At 39.4% G+C, this 22,081-nt stretch overlaps 1 protein-coding gene across 1 annotated transcript in view; it reads left to right on the forward strand.

Moving 5' to 3' along the window:
* The first annotated feature begins 8,757 nt into the window (after nt 1-8,757).
* Nucleotides 8,758-22,081, forward strand: part of clybl (citrate lyase beta like) — a 63,816-nt gene continuing 50,492 nt past the window's right edge. Inside the window, exon 1 of the mRNA XM_003451619.5 lies at nt 8,758-8,852. Within this exon, the coding sequence (XP_003451667.1) occupies nt 8,809-8,852 (44 nt within the window). The 5' untranslated portion in view covers nt 8,758-8,808. The remainder of the gene's footprint in view (nt 8,853-22,081) is intronic.

The following is a 22,081-nucleotide window of genomic DNA, read 5'->3' on the forward strand; positions in this document are numbered from 1 at the left end:
ATACTGACTCATAACATGACAAAGTTTTCTGTGAACCCCCTTTTTCTCCTAATAACATTTCGATGAATTATAGAACCTCATGTCAAACCATCCCCCACCCCAGTTGCGTAGAAACTAGCACTAGAGGGCAAAGGTATTCAGTGATTTTCTGTTTAACCAGAACAGATCCGTTACCGGAAAAAGGATCTGAGCTTGGTTAACACAAGGTTTGAAGTTATAGTGCGGTTTGCAGGGGTTTTCATTTCCATAACCATTAAAACAGGAAGCGCGCAGCTGAGCAGCACCATCTTCAGGCTCAGCAATGAAACAATACTTAAGCACTCTAAACTCTGACTTATATGTTCTTCTATGTGTTTTCATATGACCTGGACTGCTGCTGGTGTATTTTCTAAAGATTTGGTTTTTGCAAAGAAGAAGTGTATACATTTTAAAGAGGATGTAGTAGTTAGTGTAACTCTGTTTTTCAAAAAAGAAAAAAGAATGAAATGCAAGCTGCAGATAAAAGAAAAGAAACACACAATTTTATGAAGAAGTAAAAACAATATGCAAACATGAAAATGCATAAACGTGAAGGTAGACAATAATATCAATGATATTACGAGCTATTCCAAAAGCTGTGTGTTTATGGAATTCCTTGTCACTGGTCTTCCATCAATATTTGTATACCAAGCTTAAACAAAGCATGCATTCATCTGCAGCCGGTGACTCTGATTGTGTTTAAAGATGTGGCCTTGTTCCACTGTCCACGCCGCGGCCGGTTTTCGGGTCATCTGAGGCGATGTGCATATTTTGGATGTCATCTCGGCTGTTGTATTATTGTTTTATTCACAGAGCATGGACTAATTATTTCAACAGCTCTCTTCATTGGGGAGCAGACTGACAGTTGCCGTCATTGGAGTGATCAGTCTGTTCCTTGGACTCAGCCGAGGCTATTTGATGTATATTAACAATAATTGGTGCCACCGCCACAATGATGTTTAGTAAACCTTTGTGCTATTTTCCAGGAGGATGCCCATGAGGAATTTTTTGAGTAGCTGCTCTGTCTACAGACACGCCTTCAGAGGCAGGACAGATGGGATGACTGCTGTCCTCTGCAGATCAGAGACACCACGACCTAATCATCATTATCACCTTAAAGGGCATAGTATCTCTGTGTGTCTCTTCTGATCAACAGAACCACTAATACCCACTAAACACCACACTAACTCTATTACTGTAACATTTAATTATTAGATCATGCAAAAGAGATTTATAGAATGTGGCACTTGTTATTCTAAATAATTGCAAGATAGCTATGGAACATTATTTAAATCATTATTTACCCATCTTACAATTGTGACATGCAAGAAAGTCATGAGATTAGGTTTGATTATGTGTATAGAAAATAGAAAATTGCTAGCACGAGCTAAAATGACTATTTGATTATTTTAAAAATATTTTTCAGTTAAAACAAACTGTTTTTGTTTAGTCATTGAAACTTTTTACCGCCTCTGTAAGAAGTAACCGTTCTGGTTATGCTTTCTCACTCTTCCTGAATGACAAGGAATGATTAAAAATGCGTGTGTTTGTTATTTTTATATCAGCTATCAGATTATATGGTAAAAGCAGAAGTTGGTTAGTTTGTGAGGGTTTTTTTTTTTGTTTTTTGTTTTTTTGCAATCTGGCAACCAGTGAAGTAACAGTGTCTCAAGTTCCAGCATCTAGCAGTGACTCCAGCAGGTTTTGAGTCTGCCAGATTCTACAAGTGAATGAAAGGCAGATGTGTGGTGACAGCACTATGCTCATTAGGCCGAATCAGCGTCACACTGTGACAAGTGGCCAACTTGAGGCTTCACTCATCACTCACTGCTTACTCCATTCAACCAAGACCAGCTCGGACTGTCCCACACCTAATTTAAAACCATTAACTGTTCTGGCCTTTTTTCTTTTGCCTTAAACAGAACTCTAGGTCTGCAACACCGACAAACTAGTTCAATTTTTACCAATAATCTCCTGCTCAGGCATTTCTTTAACTCCTCAACTCATTACCCAGACCTAACCGTGATCCCAACGGCATCTCTGACTCTGACCACTGGTCAACCCCTTCTTCTCAATCCCAGCTGTGTGGTCAGTGCTGGCCCCTCAGGACCTCTATCCCAGGGCTGAAGCTGTGCTATCTATTTCAGTCCACTGCAGACCAGACAGCCGCCACTGTGGCTTCAGAGAATTCTCTGGCTGCCGATTGCTGATGGTCACCCTATCCTCATATGCTTTAGTATCCCCTTTGTCCAAACTGCTTAGCATCTGATGGGTCGCTCTAAGCCATTACGGCCAATCTGCAATTATAGATGTGTGGCTGCTGGACACAGAAACAGATGTGCTTTGATCTATTTATGGTGTGGGTGGATGGGCTGAGTGTGGGGTGTGTATGTGGGGGGGTGGTTATAACAGCTTACGTCCATGCGTGGGTCAAGTCATGACGGTTTTGACATCTCTTGTCTTTACGTTCACTTGACATGCACTCGTGTTTTTCAATAAACAAGAAGTCCAACGATGAACGATCACTAAGAGAGAGCGGCAATCGCAGCTGTTGTGGTCGTCTGTGCATTTCAGCACATATTCACAAAAGTGTGAATGCTCTGCATGTGTGTGTGTGTGTGTGTTTGTGTAGCACTAATCTCAGTATGCCAGCTGCAACCAAGCATGTGCAGAGGTGAGAACTTGTTGCATGGAAATTCAGACAAGCCTGCTACACTAAGTAAAAAGGAACCAGTTTGAGCCCCATCTGTTTAAGCACCCAAATTTACCAAAGGGCAAAATAGTTAGTGTTGCAGTGCATTTTTAACGCCTTGTCTGCTTTTTTTTTCTCCTCAGATTGAAGTGCTTTGGGTGGTGAAAAATGGAAAACAAATGTACTGTTGACAGCTTTCCTATGCCCAGGGTGTGTGAGTATTTATATCATAAAGGTGCCAACACATCCTAGTTTTACAGCCTGACCATCGCTGCGAGGGGGGTTGGGGGCAAATGGGGAGCAGGGGGGCTATCCTGTAGCTCATTCTGGTAATTACTAGATCAGTGATGAATAGGCCTTGATAAGCCTGTGACAAATTAGCTTACAACAAAGTCTGCTGTTGCGTGAAATTCTTATTCATTTTAAAAGAATTTCACTTTATAAAAGTGGGACATCTACAAATGGAACCTGCTGATACCACATTCACTCCCGGCGTGACTACAGTACAGTCTGGACTACATTAAGATTGGTGTAATTGCTGAAAGTGCCGTAGCTGTTTTGCTGTTTCGAGCCAGAGTTTTAAGCCTCACTAACTTCCACAGTCATTTTTCTTTCTTGTCACTTATCTTATTGTCGCCGCTTTGCTTGTATTAAAAATTCACGGGTCACTTGTATGGCATTTAGTGCTTGTCTCCAGTGTTCTGCATGCCCATGCTAAGTAGTCAGTTGTGACCACTTTTCACAGCAGCAGCAATGCCTTGGGCGAACTGTGATTTCATAATAATATGGTGTCAGTGGCAAGCCTGATGGGAAAATGGTAATAACTCCACTATCAATATGAATAATGAATGGACTCATATCATTTCATAAATTGGATGGGCTGTACAACATATGGAAATAAGCATGCATATTGTTTTTGCCAGTGGGTTTTACTGTTAAATAAAAGCAATGCAGTTTAAAGTGCTTTTGCGGGCCAAAATACTATATCATACATAAAACAGTGGGCAGCATGCTATGGGAGCCTACTGTCTACTGTACATTTGACAGAGTGCACTTGACAGAGTGCACAGGGTGAGTCCAGCACTGACTTTGCTTTGTAAGGTGGTCTGTCCTGAGGTGAACCATGTGTACACAGCTTTAGGTCCTCTCTGATGTATGTGTTTCTCAGTCAACTGGTGTCGTGTTTCGAGGCCACCATCCCACTGTGTTTGCTCAGTGTCAGTGTACTGAGGAAGTACTGCTGGAACACTCTTTCATAAACCTACAAGCAGTTCTTAAATTTCAAGAATTAAGAGTGCTGTGATGTTCAGTTTTTGTTTGCCATCCAAAGAATTTGTATCTATTTAACCATTTTCCCCACTTGAAAGCATACTAGGAGCCTTGAAGCTCTTTTCTGAACTGAGTGGTTTCTATCATATTTAAGGCCTGAGGTGTCAAAACCAGTCATTAAGGGTACAGGGGAGGTCGTCAAATGTCGTCTTTATGTGGGAAAGTGTTACGGTAACTGAAGCAGGCCCAAACATGTTTACTTATTGTGAAATTATTCGCATAATTGCTCAATCCCTCAACAAAATACCCAAGAAGTTAATATTCTGAAGTCTGGCTGAACCTGCTCATTAATTCAGTTAAATGAAGTGAAAGAGGCAGAATCAGAGTGAACCGAACGGGAAAAAAAGCCCTTAAGACCATTTCCTATGATTTGGCTAGCATGTGGTAAAGTCCAGGGGTCAGTATATGTCTTTCCCTTTCTTGTTCCTGAGCTTTTTTCAGTGTATTAATCTCACATTGGTTTATGCTTAAATCATTTCCTTTACTGTTCCTTCCCTCTCTCCTTGTTCCTCTCATGATTGCTGGGTCAGTAACTTGGTGGTGGATTGGGTCAGGGGGCACACTCTGGTTTTGTCCACCAGCTCTGGGCTGTGAAGACTAATGCCTCCTGACACTCTCAGCTCCATCAGTCCTGGCAGCATCATTTTTGTAATGCAGAAGTCATCAGGGCCTAGGATTGCGTGAGGGCTCTCATCTGGAAACCCAAACAACCTTAACCTCATTGAATTCCTGTTGATGCATACAAAAATTAATGACTGGTTTAAGTTGCTACTTTGTCTCCTGGGATTACACCATATTCCAAGGGATTGCTTTTCAGGAAATCTCTCTAAGGTTAAATAACTGATCTGGTTTTAAGGATTAAATAGGAAAGATTTTAAAACCCTTGCTCGTGTGTATGAGTTGAGTTTTTTTTTTTATGATTTCAGTTAAAAGGCCAAAGTTTAATCTGAATTGCATGGCCTCTTTAACTGGTGTGCTGGTCTTTTCCAACCACACTCCACTTCCTTTATGGGCACTCAACTGAATTGTTGCTTAACCTGCGCAGTGACCCTGCCACATGCTATCTGCACCCTTCTACGCAAGATCCACCACTACACTATTTCCCTTCTGGGCAAGGGTTTTGCTCTGTGTCAACCAGAGCCACACACTTGTGAAGGGAAATCCATAAACCTTGTGTTAGTGTGGAGAAAAAAAAGCCAGCACCAGTGCTTACTCATCTGTTAAAAACGGAGTGATCTGCAAAGTTTGTATGAGAGGGTTTTTGACGGTGCCCTGCTGCTTTGTCAGTGCAGCACATGCTGCAGGCACTGGCATCCCCTATTGCCTTCCAGGTCATTGGCCAGGCTCAGCGGGAGGTGGGCTTCTAGCCCCATGACACGTCCCTGATTCACAGCTGGATCCGTAACAAGGTATCATAGCAAATGAGTCGGTAAAACATCACTGGTTTGAAGAGCATGGAAAATTGTCATGATATCATTTGTAATTCCTGATCTGGACTGCCGTTGGTAGAAGAGAGAGAAAGAGAGTGTAAGAGAGATCTGATAATAAAGGGATTTTATTCCCCCGTACCATCACCACCACCACCACCAGTATCACCCCCTTCTTCCACACACCACTCCAGAACCTGACCTCCAAACTGATGCCTCGGGGGGGAGATTCAAGCTAATGTAAGGAGGCAACAATTAAACATCTCATGATTCTCAGCCAAGTGGCTTATAGGTGTTTCGCTTGTAACATGAGAGCTTCATGACACATTGTCCACATCCTGAATATGGTTTTTGCTCTTCATTACAAATGACTCATGAGTGGTCGTGATGTGTCAGACCAGGCCAGCCCTGGTGTGTTGCAATGCTAGAGGTGATTTTAGGAGAGTTTATCTAGGTTAAATTAGTAGCAAATATGGCTAAATATTAGAAAAATTACAACAAATTGACTGATATTCAGATTTTTCTACTCAATAAATATTAGTTTCAAATTTTGTGCAGCTTCTTATTTCTTTCAGAAAAAAAAGATATAATTGAAGTATATGTTTTACAGATCGCTGGTAATGCTGCAAACAAAATGAATCATTTCAAAAGAAAAATAATACATGTATTATTTATATTTTCTTTTATATAATTACAATAAATCGTCTCTTAGCCAAATCGTGACATTAATAATAATGAAAATCTTGGCACAGACTACCTTGATCATTCTTAGGATTAAATTAAAGAAATATTATATTCTTCCCTACATCATCAAAGCAAAACAAAAACTTGTTGTATTAAAAACAGCTTGCAGTAACACTAGATATGTAAACCTTTATGATCTTTAACCTTTCTATGCTTAGAGTACAGTTGGCTGTGAGGCTGTGTGCGGGTTTGATGGATGCAAAGAATGGACAAACATCAGCTCCCTCTAAAACCACAATGGAGACCTTGGATCTAAATGTCATGGTTTCATAACGGATACACTGACATTTGTGTGATGGGATTTAGCCATGGGTTAATATAGCCATTGCTGGCACACCGCATTGATGTCCATCTCACTTGGGCTGTGAAGTCTATCTCACCATTTTCTCTTTCTGGTGCACTCACAGAGGTTTCTTTCAAAGGGATGAATTGGATTCTATGCTGGTTTAAACCAATTATTTTATCAGAAAAAAACCTGTTTGATATGTAGGTTTGTTTTATATGATGTTAATGTGCCTCAGGAGCTGTTCAGATCATTTTTTTTTTTTTGGTGAGTGTTGGGCTTGGGGAGGGGAGGGTGCTACTGGGGGAAGGCAGGCGATCAGCATTAAAATCAGAGCCATGTAAATCTAATCAATTATACAGTTTTTCAGATAAAATGTTGGTAAATCAAAACACATTTTCCAAAAGTCACAGTATAATGAGAAATTTAAATTGGAAACAGAAACCATTTGTTTATTATAAATGCCAGGGTGAGGTGGTGACTTGCCATCCATAAATTTTGTTATCCTTTCATATTCCTTTTATCTATGACTACAGCTTTGGCACTCGTTCAAGATTTTAATGAACCCAGACTTCTGAGGCATCAAGGCCTAGTGATGCATTGTCCATTTGGATGGGGGAGTACAGAGGGGGACAAAGGCAAAAAGCTTTCTCTTTTGACATAATATTTTATATTCTGTTGCCTTACAGGGGGGTCATTAAGTGATTGCAACATTCAACAACATAACAGATTGACAAGAATAAACACATATTCTGCATATATCTGGAATTAATACCAGACTGATGAGCTTGTGCATGGGTGTGTGTGTGTTTGTGTGTGTGCGTGCATGTGGAAAAGAGTGACTTGAATCAAAAAATAATTTTCTGTGCTTCATGAGGACACGGAGAACCCTCCTGCTCTGGCGCGACCTGGTGTCGGCTGCTTTCTTGGGCTCAGAGGTTCCTAGGGGAGACCAGAATGGAAGTTGAGCATCTTGCTGTGATCCAAAGAAAGTGTGCCAAATGCTATCAAAACTGGATTAGTCGACAACAATTGTGTTCGATGAAGAGAAGGGGGAGGGAAAGAAGTAGTTTCCAAGTAACCCATGGATGGAATTTTCCAACTCCATCACATTTTTATCACATGTAGAAATGACCTTTCTTTGTTTAGTTGGATGTTTTTAAAAATGTATGTTAGCCTATCTAAAAAAGATTACAGATTTTTCAAGTGACAAAGAAGAACCAACCTAATTTTTTGTCATGTTTTCCATGGATTATTAGTCTATGAGAAAGATAAAGTAAATAATGGCAATCCATTCTTTCAGTTGTCCCTGGCGTTTTTGGCTTTTTAGTGTTGAAGGTGATGCAGTGTCTATACTTTAACCCCGTGTCACAGGGTGTAGTGTACTGTATATTTAATTTTTTAAAAAAGAAATTCAAAATATAAAAAAAACTGAAGAAATAATGCAGAATAAAAAAATACATTAAGTAAAAAGCAGTTTAACTTAGACTTTCTACTTTACGTAAAACTGGGGCAATTATCTTCTCTTATTATGATGAGAAAATAAAATATTTTGTTTGGTATGATCTGTAGTGGATAGATTTTTTTCTTTCATTTCTTACATTTCAGACTTGAGACGTTTTCTCGACTTTTTCTCAAGTTAAGCTAACAGATACATTTGGCTCTATAGCCCTCATGAAGTAAGCCCTACAATAAATCCAGCAGCACATTCACATTTAAATTCAAACACAGCCCAAAGGCTGTCCTCTGAATGCTGACATTTGGAGCAAATCTCCTGCTGACTTAATCATGGCAAATACTATGTGTCATTTGTGCACCACACTTGGACCTGGCTGATGGTAGCTGTAGTAATTCACCACTGCTGCGAGAGACAACTCCTGGGGTGACGTGCCTTGTGCTCAAATCTCACTTTCACTTTGTTTCCCCCATTTCCTTCCATTTGAAGCTCCGGGCAGTCTCTGCCTTCAAAGAGCAGACAGTTCATTTGAGGACCAGTTCAGAGAGACAGTACTCTGAGATCATGTGTAATCCACAGAAACTTTGACTTTAGTTTTTAAGCAGCTGCTCTTATTTTGTTGAATTACTCTTTATTTCTGCTACTTTATCACAACTGTTGGACTGGAAACATATTTTATCCGCTGCACTTTATCCTCGACAGCAGTCCCAGACAGTTACTCTCTGTTTACCTCCCCATGTGCTAACAGCAGTCCAGACACGCCCCTTTCCAGGCTGTGGCCAATCACATGATTCAAGCTGCACACACGCGCTGCTTGTGAAGCCAATCGCCGCTTGCTCTTTTCGCGTCATCGGAAAACATGGCGGCGCACATTACTAGAGCTGTGAAACAACTTGTCCCACAGTAAGTCAATATATTTTCAGTTTATCTCGATTGAAAATGATGATTTGACCTGTCGGCCGAGGAGGAAAAAACAAAACACACTGTAAATATTTAGGCGCTAATTTTTATGAATAGGTTTTCCTGCACATAGCGTGCAGCTAGCAGCTGCTGGTCAAATGTCACTTGTTTTGTAGGCGGTGGAGAAGCAGCTGTGTTTGTAGCAACATGTTTTTACAGCCTTGCGTTTTCCAAAATAACGGAATACACAGTTTTTGTTTATTTTTATTGTAGCAACGTGGCTGTTATTTGTTGAACGAGTTTAGTAATGTAGTGTAAGAATGTGTGACTCATTCTGCCTAGGGTCACGGTTTTACAGCACATCTAATGTGAGGTGGGAAACAAAGTAAAAATGTTACTGGGGCCAAGAGGTAGTGTGTAATTTGATAACTAAGTGAAACATTAAACACAGACCGTGTGCTATGCAGGTTTGGCTTTTGCGAGGGAGATTTGCTTTTTTTTTTTTTTAAATGCAACTTTCCCGACGACTTTGCAAAGAAAATATAATAAGATAGAAAATGAATACTCCACTATTCCCCCTTTCTGTCCCCGTAACTTTTAAAGAAAAAGTTATTTTACTGCTGTTCTCTCTAGTGGTCATCTTTGGATTTTGATGGGAATTCATCCACATATATCACCACACCTCTTTTTTATGTTTTTGTTTTTCAAAGCCAGACATTTCTTATGTTTGTGTCTAATGTTTGTCACTCACATTTACAAGATTAGATCACAGGGTTGCATTCTGCTCCTTAAAATCAACCTGGGGAAAAGTTGCCTTCCTTTGGCTTCACCCAGTTATAAGTAGTAACCTGGGCTTTGCTGTAGCTGCATTTCATTTTCTTTGCTGTACTTTCGGTCATATTCTGCATAAATTGTGACTTCATGGTGACTTGCAATTTTCTCCATAGGCAGCAGAAGATGGTGACAGGTCAACCTTTGCTCTAAATGTGCACTGTTTGATAGACATTTAACACAGTCCCATAATGACAACGTTCCCTCCTTTCTCCTTAGACAGTGGATAAAAGCCCAGCTTTAGAAAAGCATTCGTCCTGCAGTGCTCACTTTAGAAATGCTGGAGCCAGTTGAAATGCTGGATATCAAATGCTGTGCACTTACGCATAACATGGGATACTCTATCACTTTACACTGCTGCAGACTTCTTTGATATGCTGTGGTTGAGTGATGAATAAAAGATGCATATTCATATGAAAATCAAACCAAAATCACGTCATAATTGGAGGAAAAGTAAATGATCCTCACTGTTAAAGGAGCTCTGTGCAACCTCAGAGAGCCATTCTTATTAATGATACTCAAATGAGGCTAGTGTACTAATCTTCACCTGCTCACTGACACAAGCAAAATACTAGGTGAACTCACATCAGTGACATACTCTAAGTGCTCAGCAACCTTAGTTTGATTATAGGAATATAACCAGAATACAAGCAGTTGGCAACCAGTTGAATAGAGTCTCCTCTTGCAAAGAGGTGTGCTGCAGATGAGTTGTGCTCAGCTTGTGTGCTGATGCTGTTTCACATTCAACTAATGGGCAGTTTGTGAGTAAATGTTACAAAAAATTCAGTGCAGTCATCGTGCAACCACTGATTTTTTTCCCTCCCTTCCTAGTTGCAAGGAAGTTGCCAGTTTCCAGTTATGTTGCTGTGATAAATGCAGACATTTTGCAAATGACTTTTGAGAACTATAATCAAATCAAGGGAACAATATACCAGCCCTGCAATAAACTGGACTTTCTTCAAGGGTTTACTCAGTTTTTTTAGGTGTGGTACTTTGTGGTGATGCTGAGTGGAGGTATTTCTTTTAATTTAACCTCTAAATGTGGAAAATTAGTGCTGAATTGATATTAGTATCTGGAATACTGGTACACCAATAAAGTGCACATAAACTGGTCATTACAGTCATAAAACTACATTAATGGAATTGCGTCTGATTGAATCAAATGCCTATCACACTTTACAGTTCTTTTGTTATTATCTTTGGACCACTTTTTTGCCTTCAGAACTACCTTCATTCTTTGTGACACATATTCAACAAGGTACAGGAAACAATCTTCAGAGATTTTGGTCCATATTGACATCACAGCATCACGCAGTTGCTGCAGATTTGTCACCTGCACATGTGTGATGCATGTCTCCCATTCCACCACATCCCAAAGGTGCTAAATTGTGATATGGCGACTGTGAGGACCATCAGAGTACAGTGAATTTATTGTCATGTTCAAGAAACGAGTTTTAGATGCTTTGTGACAATGTGTGATATCTTGTTGGAAGCAGCCTTCAGAAGATGAGAAGACACTGTGGCCATAAAAGGATGGACATAGCCAGCAACAATACCGGGGTAGGCTCTGGTGTTTTAATGATGCTCATTTGGTACCAAAGTGTACCAAGAAAATATCCCCAGACTATTACATTGTCAGTATCCTGAACCGTTGATACAATTCAAGATGGGTCCATGCTTTCATGTTGTTTACACCAAAATCTCCCCCTACCATCTGAATGTCACAGCAGAAATTGAGCCTTGCCAGATCAACTAATATTTTTTCCAATCTTTGCTAAGTTTTTAGTGTAAAAGTTCACTGAAGTAAACTGCAGGGGGAAACTGAAAATGTTCCTTACAACAAACCTAATGAGACTCTTACATATGGTCATTTTAAAGGAACTAACACAGTAAAAGTGGCTAAAGATAACGCTAACCAGAGGACAGAACATGTTAGAAAGCGGCAGGCTCAATAAGAGCAAAGGATCAAAGGGGTTTTGAGGAAAATTATGGAGATGAGTGAAAAAGAGAAAAGTTTGATGTCCGTTTATCTGCTGAAGCTATAAACATGCTAGAAAATGATGCAAGTACCTGAAATTTGTTTTATAATTCTGGTGAACTTGCTGTTGATTGGTAAGTAAAACCTGTCATGTAAACGTGGGTGTACAGCAGCTCATTTTTTTAGTATGTCTTTTCAGTAGAAGAGCACTTTATTTTCAGTTGTTTACTTGATACACATTTGGGGAGATCGTGAAGTTTAAGAATCTCTTTAAGTTCACTGTATATGCTGTCAGTTTTAGTTCTTAGTAAGAAAATTTTAAACCACAAAAATTGGTATTGCCAGGTCACACTTACCAAAAAATCAGAAATTGCAATTAGTCAAAATATTGAAATCAGTGCATCTCTACTCTGGTATCAACAAGGAATTTTCACCCAGAGAACTGCCACTCGCTGGATAGTTTCTCTTTTTGGATCGTTCTCTGGAAACCCTAGGGATTGGTGGGAAAGTTCCAGTACATCAGCTTTTTAAAAAAAATATCTAGGCAAGCCAATGTGGCACCAACAACCATAAATCACCTTTCGTCTTCATTCTGGTGCTTGATTTGCTCTTCAGCACGTTGTCTTGACCATGTCCAAGTGCCTAAAATGTTCTTGGTTACTGCCATGTGATTGACTGACTAACAAGTAGTTGAACAGCTGTACCTAATGAAGTGGCAGGTGTGTGTACCTGAACAACAAGCACAGCACAGAGTAGGAAATGACAACAACCAACTTTACCCAAATGTTTGAGATTGATGAGGAAATGTCCAGACTACAGATAGTAGAATAAAAGGTCATTTCTTTTTGGTGACCAGCGATCTGTAGAAAATTACTTTAATAATGACTTTGTGTTTAAGAATGACAATTTTCAGTCGGTAATTTAACAACTTAAATACCAGTCATATTAAAGTGCTTCATCATATAAAAGCATATAAAATCCTAAATCAAGATTGGAGTTTGTCTAGAAGTTTGACACCACATTAGTGTACTTACATTCTTACAGAGACAGTTACTTTGTTAGGCAGGTATGTTTTTCTTTTTCGCTTCTTAATATTGTCTACTAGCATGATATTATTGCCAAATTAACAGGAGGCGAAAACCAGTTAAGGCTAATGGTTATGCCTTTATGGGTTTGTAATTGGTATTCATTAAATTAAGAAATAATACACGATTCACTCATATAGCTTTTTCAGCTCAGTTGTTCGTTACTGAATAATAATAATAATAATAATAACGGAGTCTCTTCTTCCTGTGTGGCACTTGTCAGGCTTGTGGTACTACAGAGAAGATGATGTCCCAAGTCACTAGGCTTCATCCTCTGCAACAATAAATGTCTTTGAGTACTTGGATGCGCCAAGTAATATTTTGGCTGATGGCCCGTATAGATCTTTTTTTTTTTTATCTTTTCATTTTCTTTTTGCTCTTTTTGTTTTTGTTATTTCCCATTTTGTTCTCTTTTTAACATTAAACCAGTGGAAAAATTGGAACAACTAATAAACATTGGCCACTGACATGGGTAAATCTCATTAGTTGTATGCCAGTATCGGCCAGTATCAGCTGATACTGATATTTGGCCAGTGCATCTCTTAATTCATGGAAATCAGAATTTCCATGAATTAATACAAATACCACATTCAATAATTTTGATAAAGATAATTACTTACCACATCACTAGGGGCTAGGAATAGTATTAATTTTCAAAGAATTATTAAGCTATTTAAAACAAAATAAACAAACAGTATATATACAGTATATAAGAGATTAGATGTGACTATATAAACAGGAGAACTCCTGTGTGGAATTCCTTCCAAAATAAATGAAAATGAAGTCAATGTGTAAGCTGCCAGGTATGTGTAGTCATTTGAGAGCAGTTTGGTGAAGAATAGTTGACTGAAAATCTCTCCTGAGAGCTAGCACAGCAAAACGTGCCAATATTGCTGTAAAACATGGCACACAAGGGCAATGTTATAAGATTGTCATGGGATAGTTAAGAGGGGTATAATGATTCCAAAATCAAGACACAAATGTAAGCAATATTTCCATCTCCACGTATCATGATACCCATGTGTAGTCAGATTTTTCAGCTAACAAGTGAACTGCGGATCTGTCATAGTAATGGATTTAAATGTTTGTTTGTGATGTGTTAAAAATGTAACTAATTCAAATTTGCTGTCATTTATCCCCACTAAAGAAAAAGGTGCACAATAGTTTTTGTTAATTTCTGTAGGAAAACATAAGAATGAACATATTTTAAAATAAACTGTCATAAAACAAACAAACAAAAAAAAGACCGGTGCTGTCTTCCAATCTGCTGTTTTGATTTTAACCCTTTTCTTGCTTATGACTCTTATAAGTTCATAGAATTCAAATACTGTATTGCTGGGATACTGCTGCTACACTCGAGTGTGTTTTTGTTAGATGGTTCATGAGATCCATTGACAGGTGGTTAACAGTCAGAGCTGCTTATTGCTTTCGTACCTTTGTAAATTGTCATGCATGTCTCTTAAGAAGTATAATGAGACACTTCAAACAGTTTGCATGTTTGTCACAAAGAACTTTAGTTCTATTAATGTGTCTGTTCGGGTCAACAACATCGTGACATGTGGCTCTAATTCAAGGCATATGAATTTCCAGAGGCACAAAGCTGATGATCCTGCCACATTAGAGTGTGAAGTGACTGTCACGCCAGTCTGGTGTGTGTGTCTGTCTTCTTTCGCTTGTGGGGATAGCGTGAAAAAGTTTGAAAGAAAATAGTTTCTTTCCTAATCTTACCTAATATTAGCTTAGCATGTCTCATATTTAATACCACTTTGATAAGAGAAACTGTTTTAGTGGATCATTTAGAAATTGTTTTTCTCATCTGTGCTGATATGAACTGCACTGGCATATTAAAAAGTCCACATTTTTAATAGGTTTCATAATGAATTTGCACTGGTGTCTCTGGGAAGCAGTACCTGAATGGTTAAATGGAGCCCTCTCAGATGGCTGGAGCTAGGAGAGGAATGTGTGTGCTTGTTTTATGGACAGCCTAGAGCCCTCGCCCTGGCATTGGCGGCAGACTGCTCTTTGTCACAAACACCCTCGTGTCAAAGATGCAACAGCATCCTGGAGGAAACATTGATTGCTGCTATGAAGTCGACAAGTGATGAAAGTAGCCTAGAGGTTGTCAATTAAGAGAGCCAAGGCCTGGACCTTATAAGTTAATGGGCAGTTTCCCCTCTCAGGGCCTGCTAGGGCTTTATAGCACAGCTTATAAAATCTCTAAGTGTAATGCACCCCTATAACGTTTTCAATTAAGAGAAAGGGCATAAAGCAGCGCAGACACTTGGCAGTTGTGCTAGAATGTTTATAAAGTGGCATTTGGCATAAATTGTGAGGGGAATTTTCAATTGCCCCAGTTGTTTTAAGCAGCAGCTACTGTGCAGAATTTTATTTCGATGGCACTTCATGCTGACTGGAAGCATTACAGACTTCCTGTTGTCTTCCCATTACCAGTTCTTTTAGCTTGGTCATATGGATGCACAGCCAGGAGTTTAAAAGCTTCGTATTCCAAGTTATAAAAGAGATTAGAAACATGCAGAATTTTAATATACATGTCTAATATTACAATGTCTTAATTGTAGCGCAAAGTGCTATTCAGTCTGAATACATTAGTAATTTCACACTAAATTGGCTAATTTAATTTCAAAACTATATAATGCCACAGGAATTTTCATGCAAGGCAATTAAGGAAAATGAAATAAAAACCAACATTTTATTAACTGAAAAAGCAATTAGCAGTCGCACGCCACAGAAAGCCGTGTTTGTAATGCTCTTAGAAGTATACAGTTATATGCAATAATTCTAAATGGCTAACGAAAATCCCACTGCTCATCTGGTGTCCTCTGTGGCTGAGCTTTCTTTGGCTTCCGGTAGGAAAGTAAATGAGTGTTAAATAAACACCAGAGTGTTGACACTTCATTTCCTCATTGATTGGTGGTGGAAGCCGAGCTTAAGGTGTGTGGCCGTAATCCAATCAAGCAAGAAAACAACCGTGGGGACCTTGAGTGAGCAGGTTGGTCAAGTAACATCAAACCCTTCCTTTCTTTATCGGTTTTTTTTTTAAAATCTAACTTTTTTTTTAAACTTTTCATGTTATATGTCAGCTGTGCTGGTGTTTTATCAAGCTGAATTATGCTACATCCCCAAAATACAGGATATGACTTAAGTATACCAACTGTACTGATACAGCATTACTGTCTATATTTAAAAGTGACTATCAAGTAGGGGCTTTTCACTTTAGCCTCAGAATCAATAAATTGCTCTATTACCTGTTGTTGACCCAGCTAAGCTCGCCTTTGAAATCTGTTACAGAGCATTAACACATGTTGCTGTGTGAAAACAAAGCTCTGACGACTGGCGTGGGGACCAGCTGAGTAAACAGGGATGAGGGAGAAGAGCTGGCAGAGTAGAGAGGCCTACACTTGTCCCTTAACTGACCAAGGTGGATCCATACGGCCAACAGATGGATATGTTAACCTGTATCTACAGAGGGGGAGGGAAAAAAAATCCAATCAAAACAAGTATCTCTGCTCCAGCGCTTAAGCCTTTGATCAATAGCACATCTTCGGCTCCAGAGTAGGACTTCTTACGACCCCGGTGCGCACATGGAATTGCATCTGTATAAACACGGCCAGGGAGGAATGTGTGAACAATGCAACAAAAGAATTTTGTTCTAGAAACATGCGGTGGACTTTGCTAGCGGGTGGTTTATGTGGTTAAGAATTTGAGCGTGGTGGTCGAATTGAATGAGAAGCTGGGGAAATATTCTGTTATTAATCATAACAAAAGTGGGGAAACTTGTGTTTTTGCTTTTTAGAGATGTGAGCCAATCCAAGTGCTGTGATGAAAAGTATAACGTACAGGTATTTTAGTTCTAACCACTGAAAATGGATATAATGCATGCATTTTATAGGTTTCAGTGGCATAGTTGAAGCTGTTAAAAACTAAATGTATTAGTAAATCATGGTCAGAATGTTTTTGATTGATTAAAAGCCAAATTATAGGTAATTTCAATCTCTTTTGATTGCCATGACTCGTTTTAACCTACTTATAACTGCATTAACTCTACTGAAGCATATATTGTACAGATGACTGACAGTTTCTCACACAGACTCTGTTTGGTTCTTGCTGTTTAGCCCATGTACCATTAATTGGGTAGCAGTCAAGGTTGTGTGTGGGCAGGATATTACTTCCAGGTTTGGAGTTAGCTCCTCTGTCAAAAGGCCAGAGTTTTTTGGAGGCCTGTTAAATTCATAGAGATTTGGATTCAGTTAACAACTCAGAAACCTGTAGGAGTAGATTTGTGTCACTGGGACTGAGCGGTTATTAACAGGGAATGATATATCTTGTCTCATCACCTCTTCCTCTGCCACGATCATGTTTAGGTCTTCTCACGGCACCAAGGTTGGCTCATTGCCATGGTGATGGTCGGCTAGTTCCAGCGCGATGAGGTGTAATTTACCCAGCATTTCCTGTCTGATACACAGCAAACTAATGAGTAAGAGGCCTGCTTTTATAGCAAAGTGTTGCTAACTGGGCACAGCAGGGGGGGATTGAGTGTGTGTGGTGTATGTGTTTGTGCTGTTCCCTGTATCATTTTGCCCTAGGAAGCTTATGTGTATGTATGCCTATATGTGAAAGTATCTGTAAGGGTCAGTGTTGTGGCCACATGGCTGCAGTTCTTTGATTAACCCCTCGGTGTCAGTGTTGACAGTGGGTCTTCTTATGAGAAAGTCTTTTAGAGAAGCTTCTGAGTTTTGCTCTATTAGAAGGTGAAGCTTTATCTCATGAATTTCCCTCATTAAATAGTCACACACTGTCACTAAGTGACTGCCCAGCAAACCTGATTTGGAACATTAACAACTATGTCTCGAGATAAAATTGTGGCAGAGGCCCTTTTCCTCATATGAAAAAGTACCTGATTACCATGAAAACAAGTATTATAAATACTATGTACTAATAGTAATATCAAAACCAGAAGCGATATTAGTGGTGTAACAGTGAAGCTAAAATTAAACTATCAAAAAAGACTGTCACCACATTACCCTTGTGTGTGCTGAGTGAATGTAAAAATACAGAACAGAGAGTGATTGTTTTTATTTTTGACTTCTTGAGCAGACATGTTGACAGAATTTTAAAAAGTTAAATTATGTAACTAGAGTTCAAACTAGAGCTGCTTTGTATGCCTGTAACAACCAGTCAAGTTGCAGTTTACATCCATGTCTGCAACAAAACAGTGTCCCAATCAAGTGTGAATGTAGCATTGTGGCATCAAATACCTTTAGATGTGTGATATTTTGCTCTACGTCACAAACGAATTATTGAGTTTTGGTATAAATATGTTTAGTAGCATCACAGTGACCTTTGACCACACGTTTTTCATCTGATCATAAGTTTGTCGAGTTTGAACCTTTTTTTTCTACCATATGTAATGAAGTTTACTCTGGTATTCCTGAGTGTATTCTCAAGAAGGTGTACTACTCTATATGATTTATAGAAAATTAAAAATTTAACAACACTTAAAGCTAAGCCTTCGGGTGAAAGGAGTAGATAACTTATTCTTCTTTCTGAATTTAAAAAATAAGGAAAGAAAAAATATGATTTATTTGGGTGGGAAGCAAAGAGTTAGCTGACTCTTTTTGGTATTTTGCAGAATTTCAAACTTGGAAATTTTGGTTTTATAACTTCTCATCAAATCCCTGGCACCAGCACTGGTTGCAGACAGGCAGCCTCCTGTTAGCACTACACTTCATTAGAACCAGGTTTCAGTGGTACCACACACGTTCAAACAGCAGGACCATCTCCCCAGCATCAAAGGATATTTTATACAAAGGCTTGTCTCTGTGTCTGTCTTCCTATCACTGTCTGCTAATGATGCATGCTGCCCACATTTAAACATTGATACCTTCCTTTTTTACACTCTCAAACTCTTAAAGCCAGATTTCAGTTCTCTTTTTCTCTCTTTTTGGCTCGCTTTTTCTCTCTTGGTGTCTTTCTCTCTCTCGCTCTCTCCCTCTCTGCCGTTCGTGGTGTTTGTTTGGCTGCTGGGTTTTGTTTGTTTATTGTTTCCAGATGGCAGACGCAGACTTCATTTGTGTGGCTTTCAAGTTCCCAGAGAGCTTTTTACTGCCTTGGCTCAAGCGCTTATCCTGTTTCCTCTAGCCAGGCTTTATGATGGGCCCTTTTATATGTAGCAACTGGAAACAACTGTCACTACCAGTCTACGTCGTTGGAGATGGGGAGAAAGCCTGGAGAAACTTTCTTGCTTATCATGGGAACATCTTCATTACCTGGAGAACAATGGAACGTCAGATGAGGACAATGTTTTGGGTTTTTTTCTAGTGTCATAAAATTAGAAAGAATACACTTGATGTTGTTTAGATACAGTGGACAAAATGAGAGTAGGGCAGCATGCTTATAATAGTGATGAAGCTGATAGTGTTTTTTTTTTTTCTTTTTCTTTTTTTCCTTTTTCCAGGACCTCGCTGAGTCTAGTCTGGGCATCATTAAGCGCTGTGACATCACTTATTTACAGGAACCCAGGAGGGCAACTTGCCCAGTAAATGTGGGGGAGGACCAGTGCATGTCTTTACTCATCGGATGCGGTTTTAAGACGGGGCAGTAATCAAAGCTCTCTGCTATATAAAACCCACCCCTTCTCCTTAAGGAGGCCTTTTCTTCTGGCTGCTGCTGAATGGGTGATTACCTTGGCATACCAACCTGCCTAATCCCATTTCTAGTAGTGATTTAACAGAGTATAAATGGACAAAGCATTGTGTTTACTCACCTACCCCACAAAAGCTTGTCTCTGCGAGGAAATATAAAAATCTTTGGCCTGTTATTTTTTTGGGCTATTGTCAAGAAAGTCGGGCAAGCAGTCATATTTCCTGAAATAAACACCATTATTTGGCAGATTCTGGGAAGCCAGCTGTTTTGCTGTTCCATTCTTCACCCACTAAAAGTGGTAGCACGTGTCTCTGATGATGTAATCGCTAATCGCAGGATAAGTCCTCCGTTTGTTTACGATCAGCAAAGTCCATGGTGACTGCCAAGGTAGAAGTAGCGCTGACATATACTGTAGGTTGCAAATGGCAGCACAGTCATTTTACTGACCCACTTGTGACCTGCACAAGGGGATCTGAGCTGAAGTGTGAGGGGATCCGACTTTAATGTTCACATAATCAGTGGTGTTTGTGTTTTACCACCACTGAGCGCCTGGCTGGCCAGCTAATCTCATCAGGGTTTGGGCTGTGGTGCTGGGGTGAGGGAGAGGACAGTCTAGCATGACCCATATCTCTGTGCCAGGAAGGCTACAACACTCCGGCTCTACTGTGCAGTACCATCAGAATTTACTACGAGGCCCTTTGCCAGAGTGTTTACTACTGAACTGTCTGGCTCAACAAGATAATGCTTCTACTAATGCCCTCTAAAGACACAGACACTCTCACATAGGGTTTGCTTTACAGCACACCAGAACCCTTACAGTTAGCACATGCTCATGTTGTGGAGCAAAAACAAACATTGTGGGCAAAACAATTATACAAATAAACAATGTTTAAAAAGTCAGAAGAGACCCTTCTACCTTTTGACTTGGCAAGGTTGGAACAGTCTTATCACACTGGCAGCGGCAGTATTTTCCATTCAAGATGTCCTAATTGAGTGAATAATATCCATCCATCCCTTTTCTTCTGCTTATCCACTTAAAGGGTGCGGGGCAGCTATTCAAACATATGATCAAACTATCTGGGCTGCTGTAAATGGAAGCTACTAAGAAGAAAACAAACTGTTGGATCAAATGAATAAAGTGATGGCTTTTTTGCATCAGAAAATAATGCACCAACATGTAAAGAGCGCTGATTTCAATCCAAAGTACCATATATTAAGTTACTTTGATTATTTATTTATTGGTTTCTTTTTTGTTTTCATTTGTTAGCAGGATTGTTTAAAAAGTTAATGTTATGGAGGGATTTTTATGAAAATTTTACCAGAATCACAAACTGGCTTTTATTTATTTATTTTTTCATTTTCTGGTTGATTCTGAAAAACATGTGCTTTGTTATTTAAAGTTCAACAGCTCCTTAGAAAGCCTTACTGCATGTTCTCATCTGTTTAGCCTTCGGCTGTCTATAAAAATGCTTTCTCTCGAAATCTCTGACCTACTTGCACGCAGCTTTTTACCATTTTAGTTTTCCATATGCTGACATTTGATTACATAACAGGTGAGACTAAGTTTACAGTGACATCATTTGAATACGCTTTATATAAAACAACCCAGGATAATGGCATCTCTGACTATTGCTATAAAAAGTCATCATGACTAAACATGTACCAGGTGACCTGGCCTCAGGCTGGGCATAAGGGTAGGATTTGGTGGAAGTCCACCCTTTTTTAAAGAATTTTTGTCTATTAGGAACACCCAAATAGAAAATCTGTGTTGCTTCTTGCTAAAACAGAAATCAACCACAACCTGAGACGAGGCACAACTAATCTGATGGACAGGAAAAAAATGTAGTTTTTTTTAAAATGCTCATTACAGAGCTCATCACTGCATGAAAATTCACAAGTTCACCTAATAAACAATTATCTTGTGGTACAACACTCTTGTCGCAGATTAAATTTGGAGTATCAACAATGCCCCTCTCATTTAAGTGAAAATAAGCATTTCTTCTTGATGTTCTTGCTTATAAAAGATGAGTGGGAGGACCCTGCCTTGTGGAATTGTCCTTAAAAATGACTTGTAATAGTTTACTGTTTAGATATAAAAATTCCAGTTTTAGACCCTTCTTAATATTGTCGCATAAGACTAAAAGGTCTTACAGTATAATGGATTGAATTTATATAGCGCTTTACAATGCCACTGGATACAGTATGTATTAAAGTTTGCTTGTGCTTCTTTTTCACGAAATGGCCTATTGCACACATTGTTGTTTTAGTCAACTGACTCCGTTGCAATCACTTTTCTGCACCCGTGAGAGGTCAGAAACCTGCTCGGTCCTCTCCCTCAGTGCACCATCCAACCACAACATACCCACATCCACACTCCAACATGTGCACGCGCACACACAGGAAACAAATCAGCAGCTGGCTGTTTGATGGTCTAATTTAAACCAGTAGTTATTTTTGAGTCAGCTTCAATCCTCTGACATCTCTGCAATTGTGTGGATTGACACAAGGGCATAATAAAGGTAGTTCCTTTATGCGAGGCATGGATAGGTTTCCTGTTTTGATGTTAAGACATATTTCTAAATATTTAGTTTTCCATTTTATTGCAGGGCTAGTTATTGATGTAGCGGCCAGAAATAGCAGCACCACCCCTTTGCGAGCACCTCTCAATCCACACT

This window comes from Oreochromis niloticus, linkage group LG16, assembly GCF_001858045.2.
Source record: "Oreochromis niloticus isolate F11D_XX linkage group LG16, O_niloticus_UMD_NMBU, whole genome shotgun sequence".
Classification (NCBI taxonomy): Eukaryota; Metazoa; Chordata; class Actinopteri; order Cichliformes; family Cichlidae; genus Oreochromis; species Oreochromis niloticus.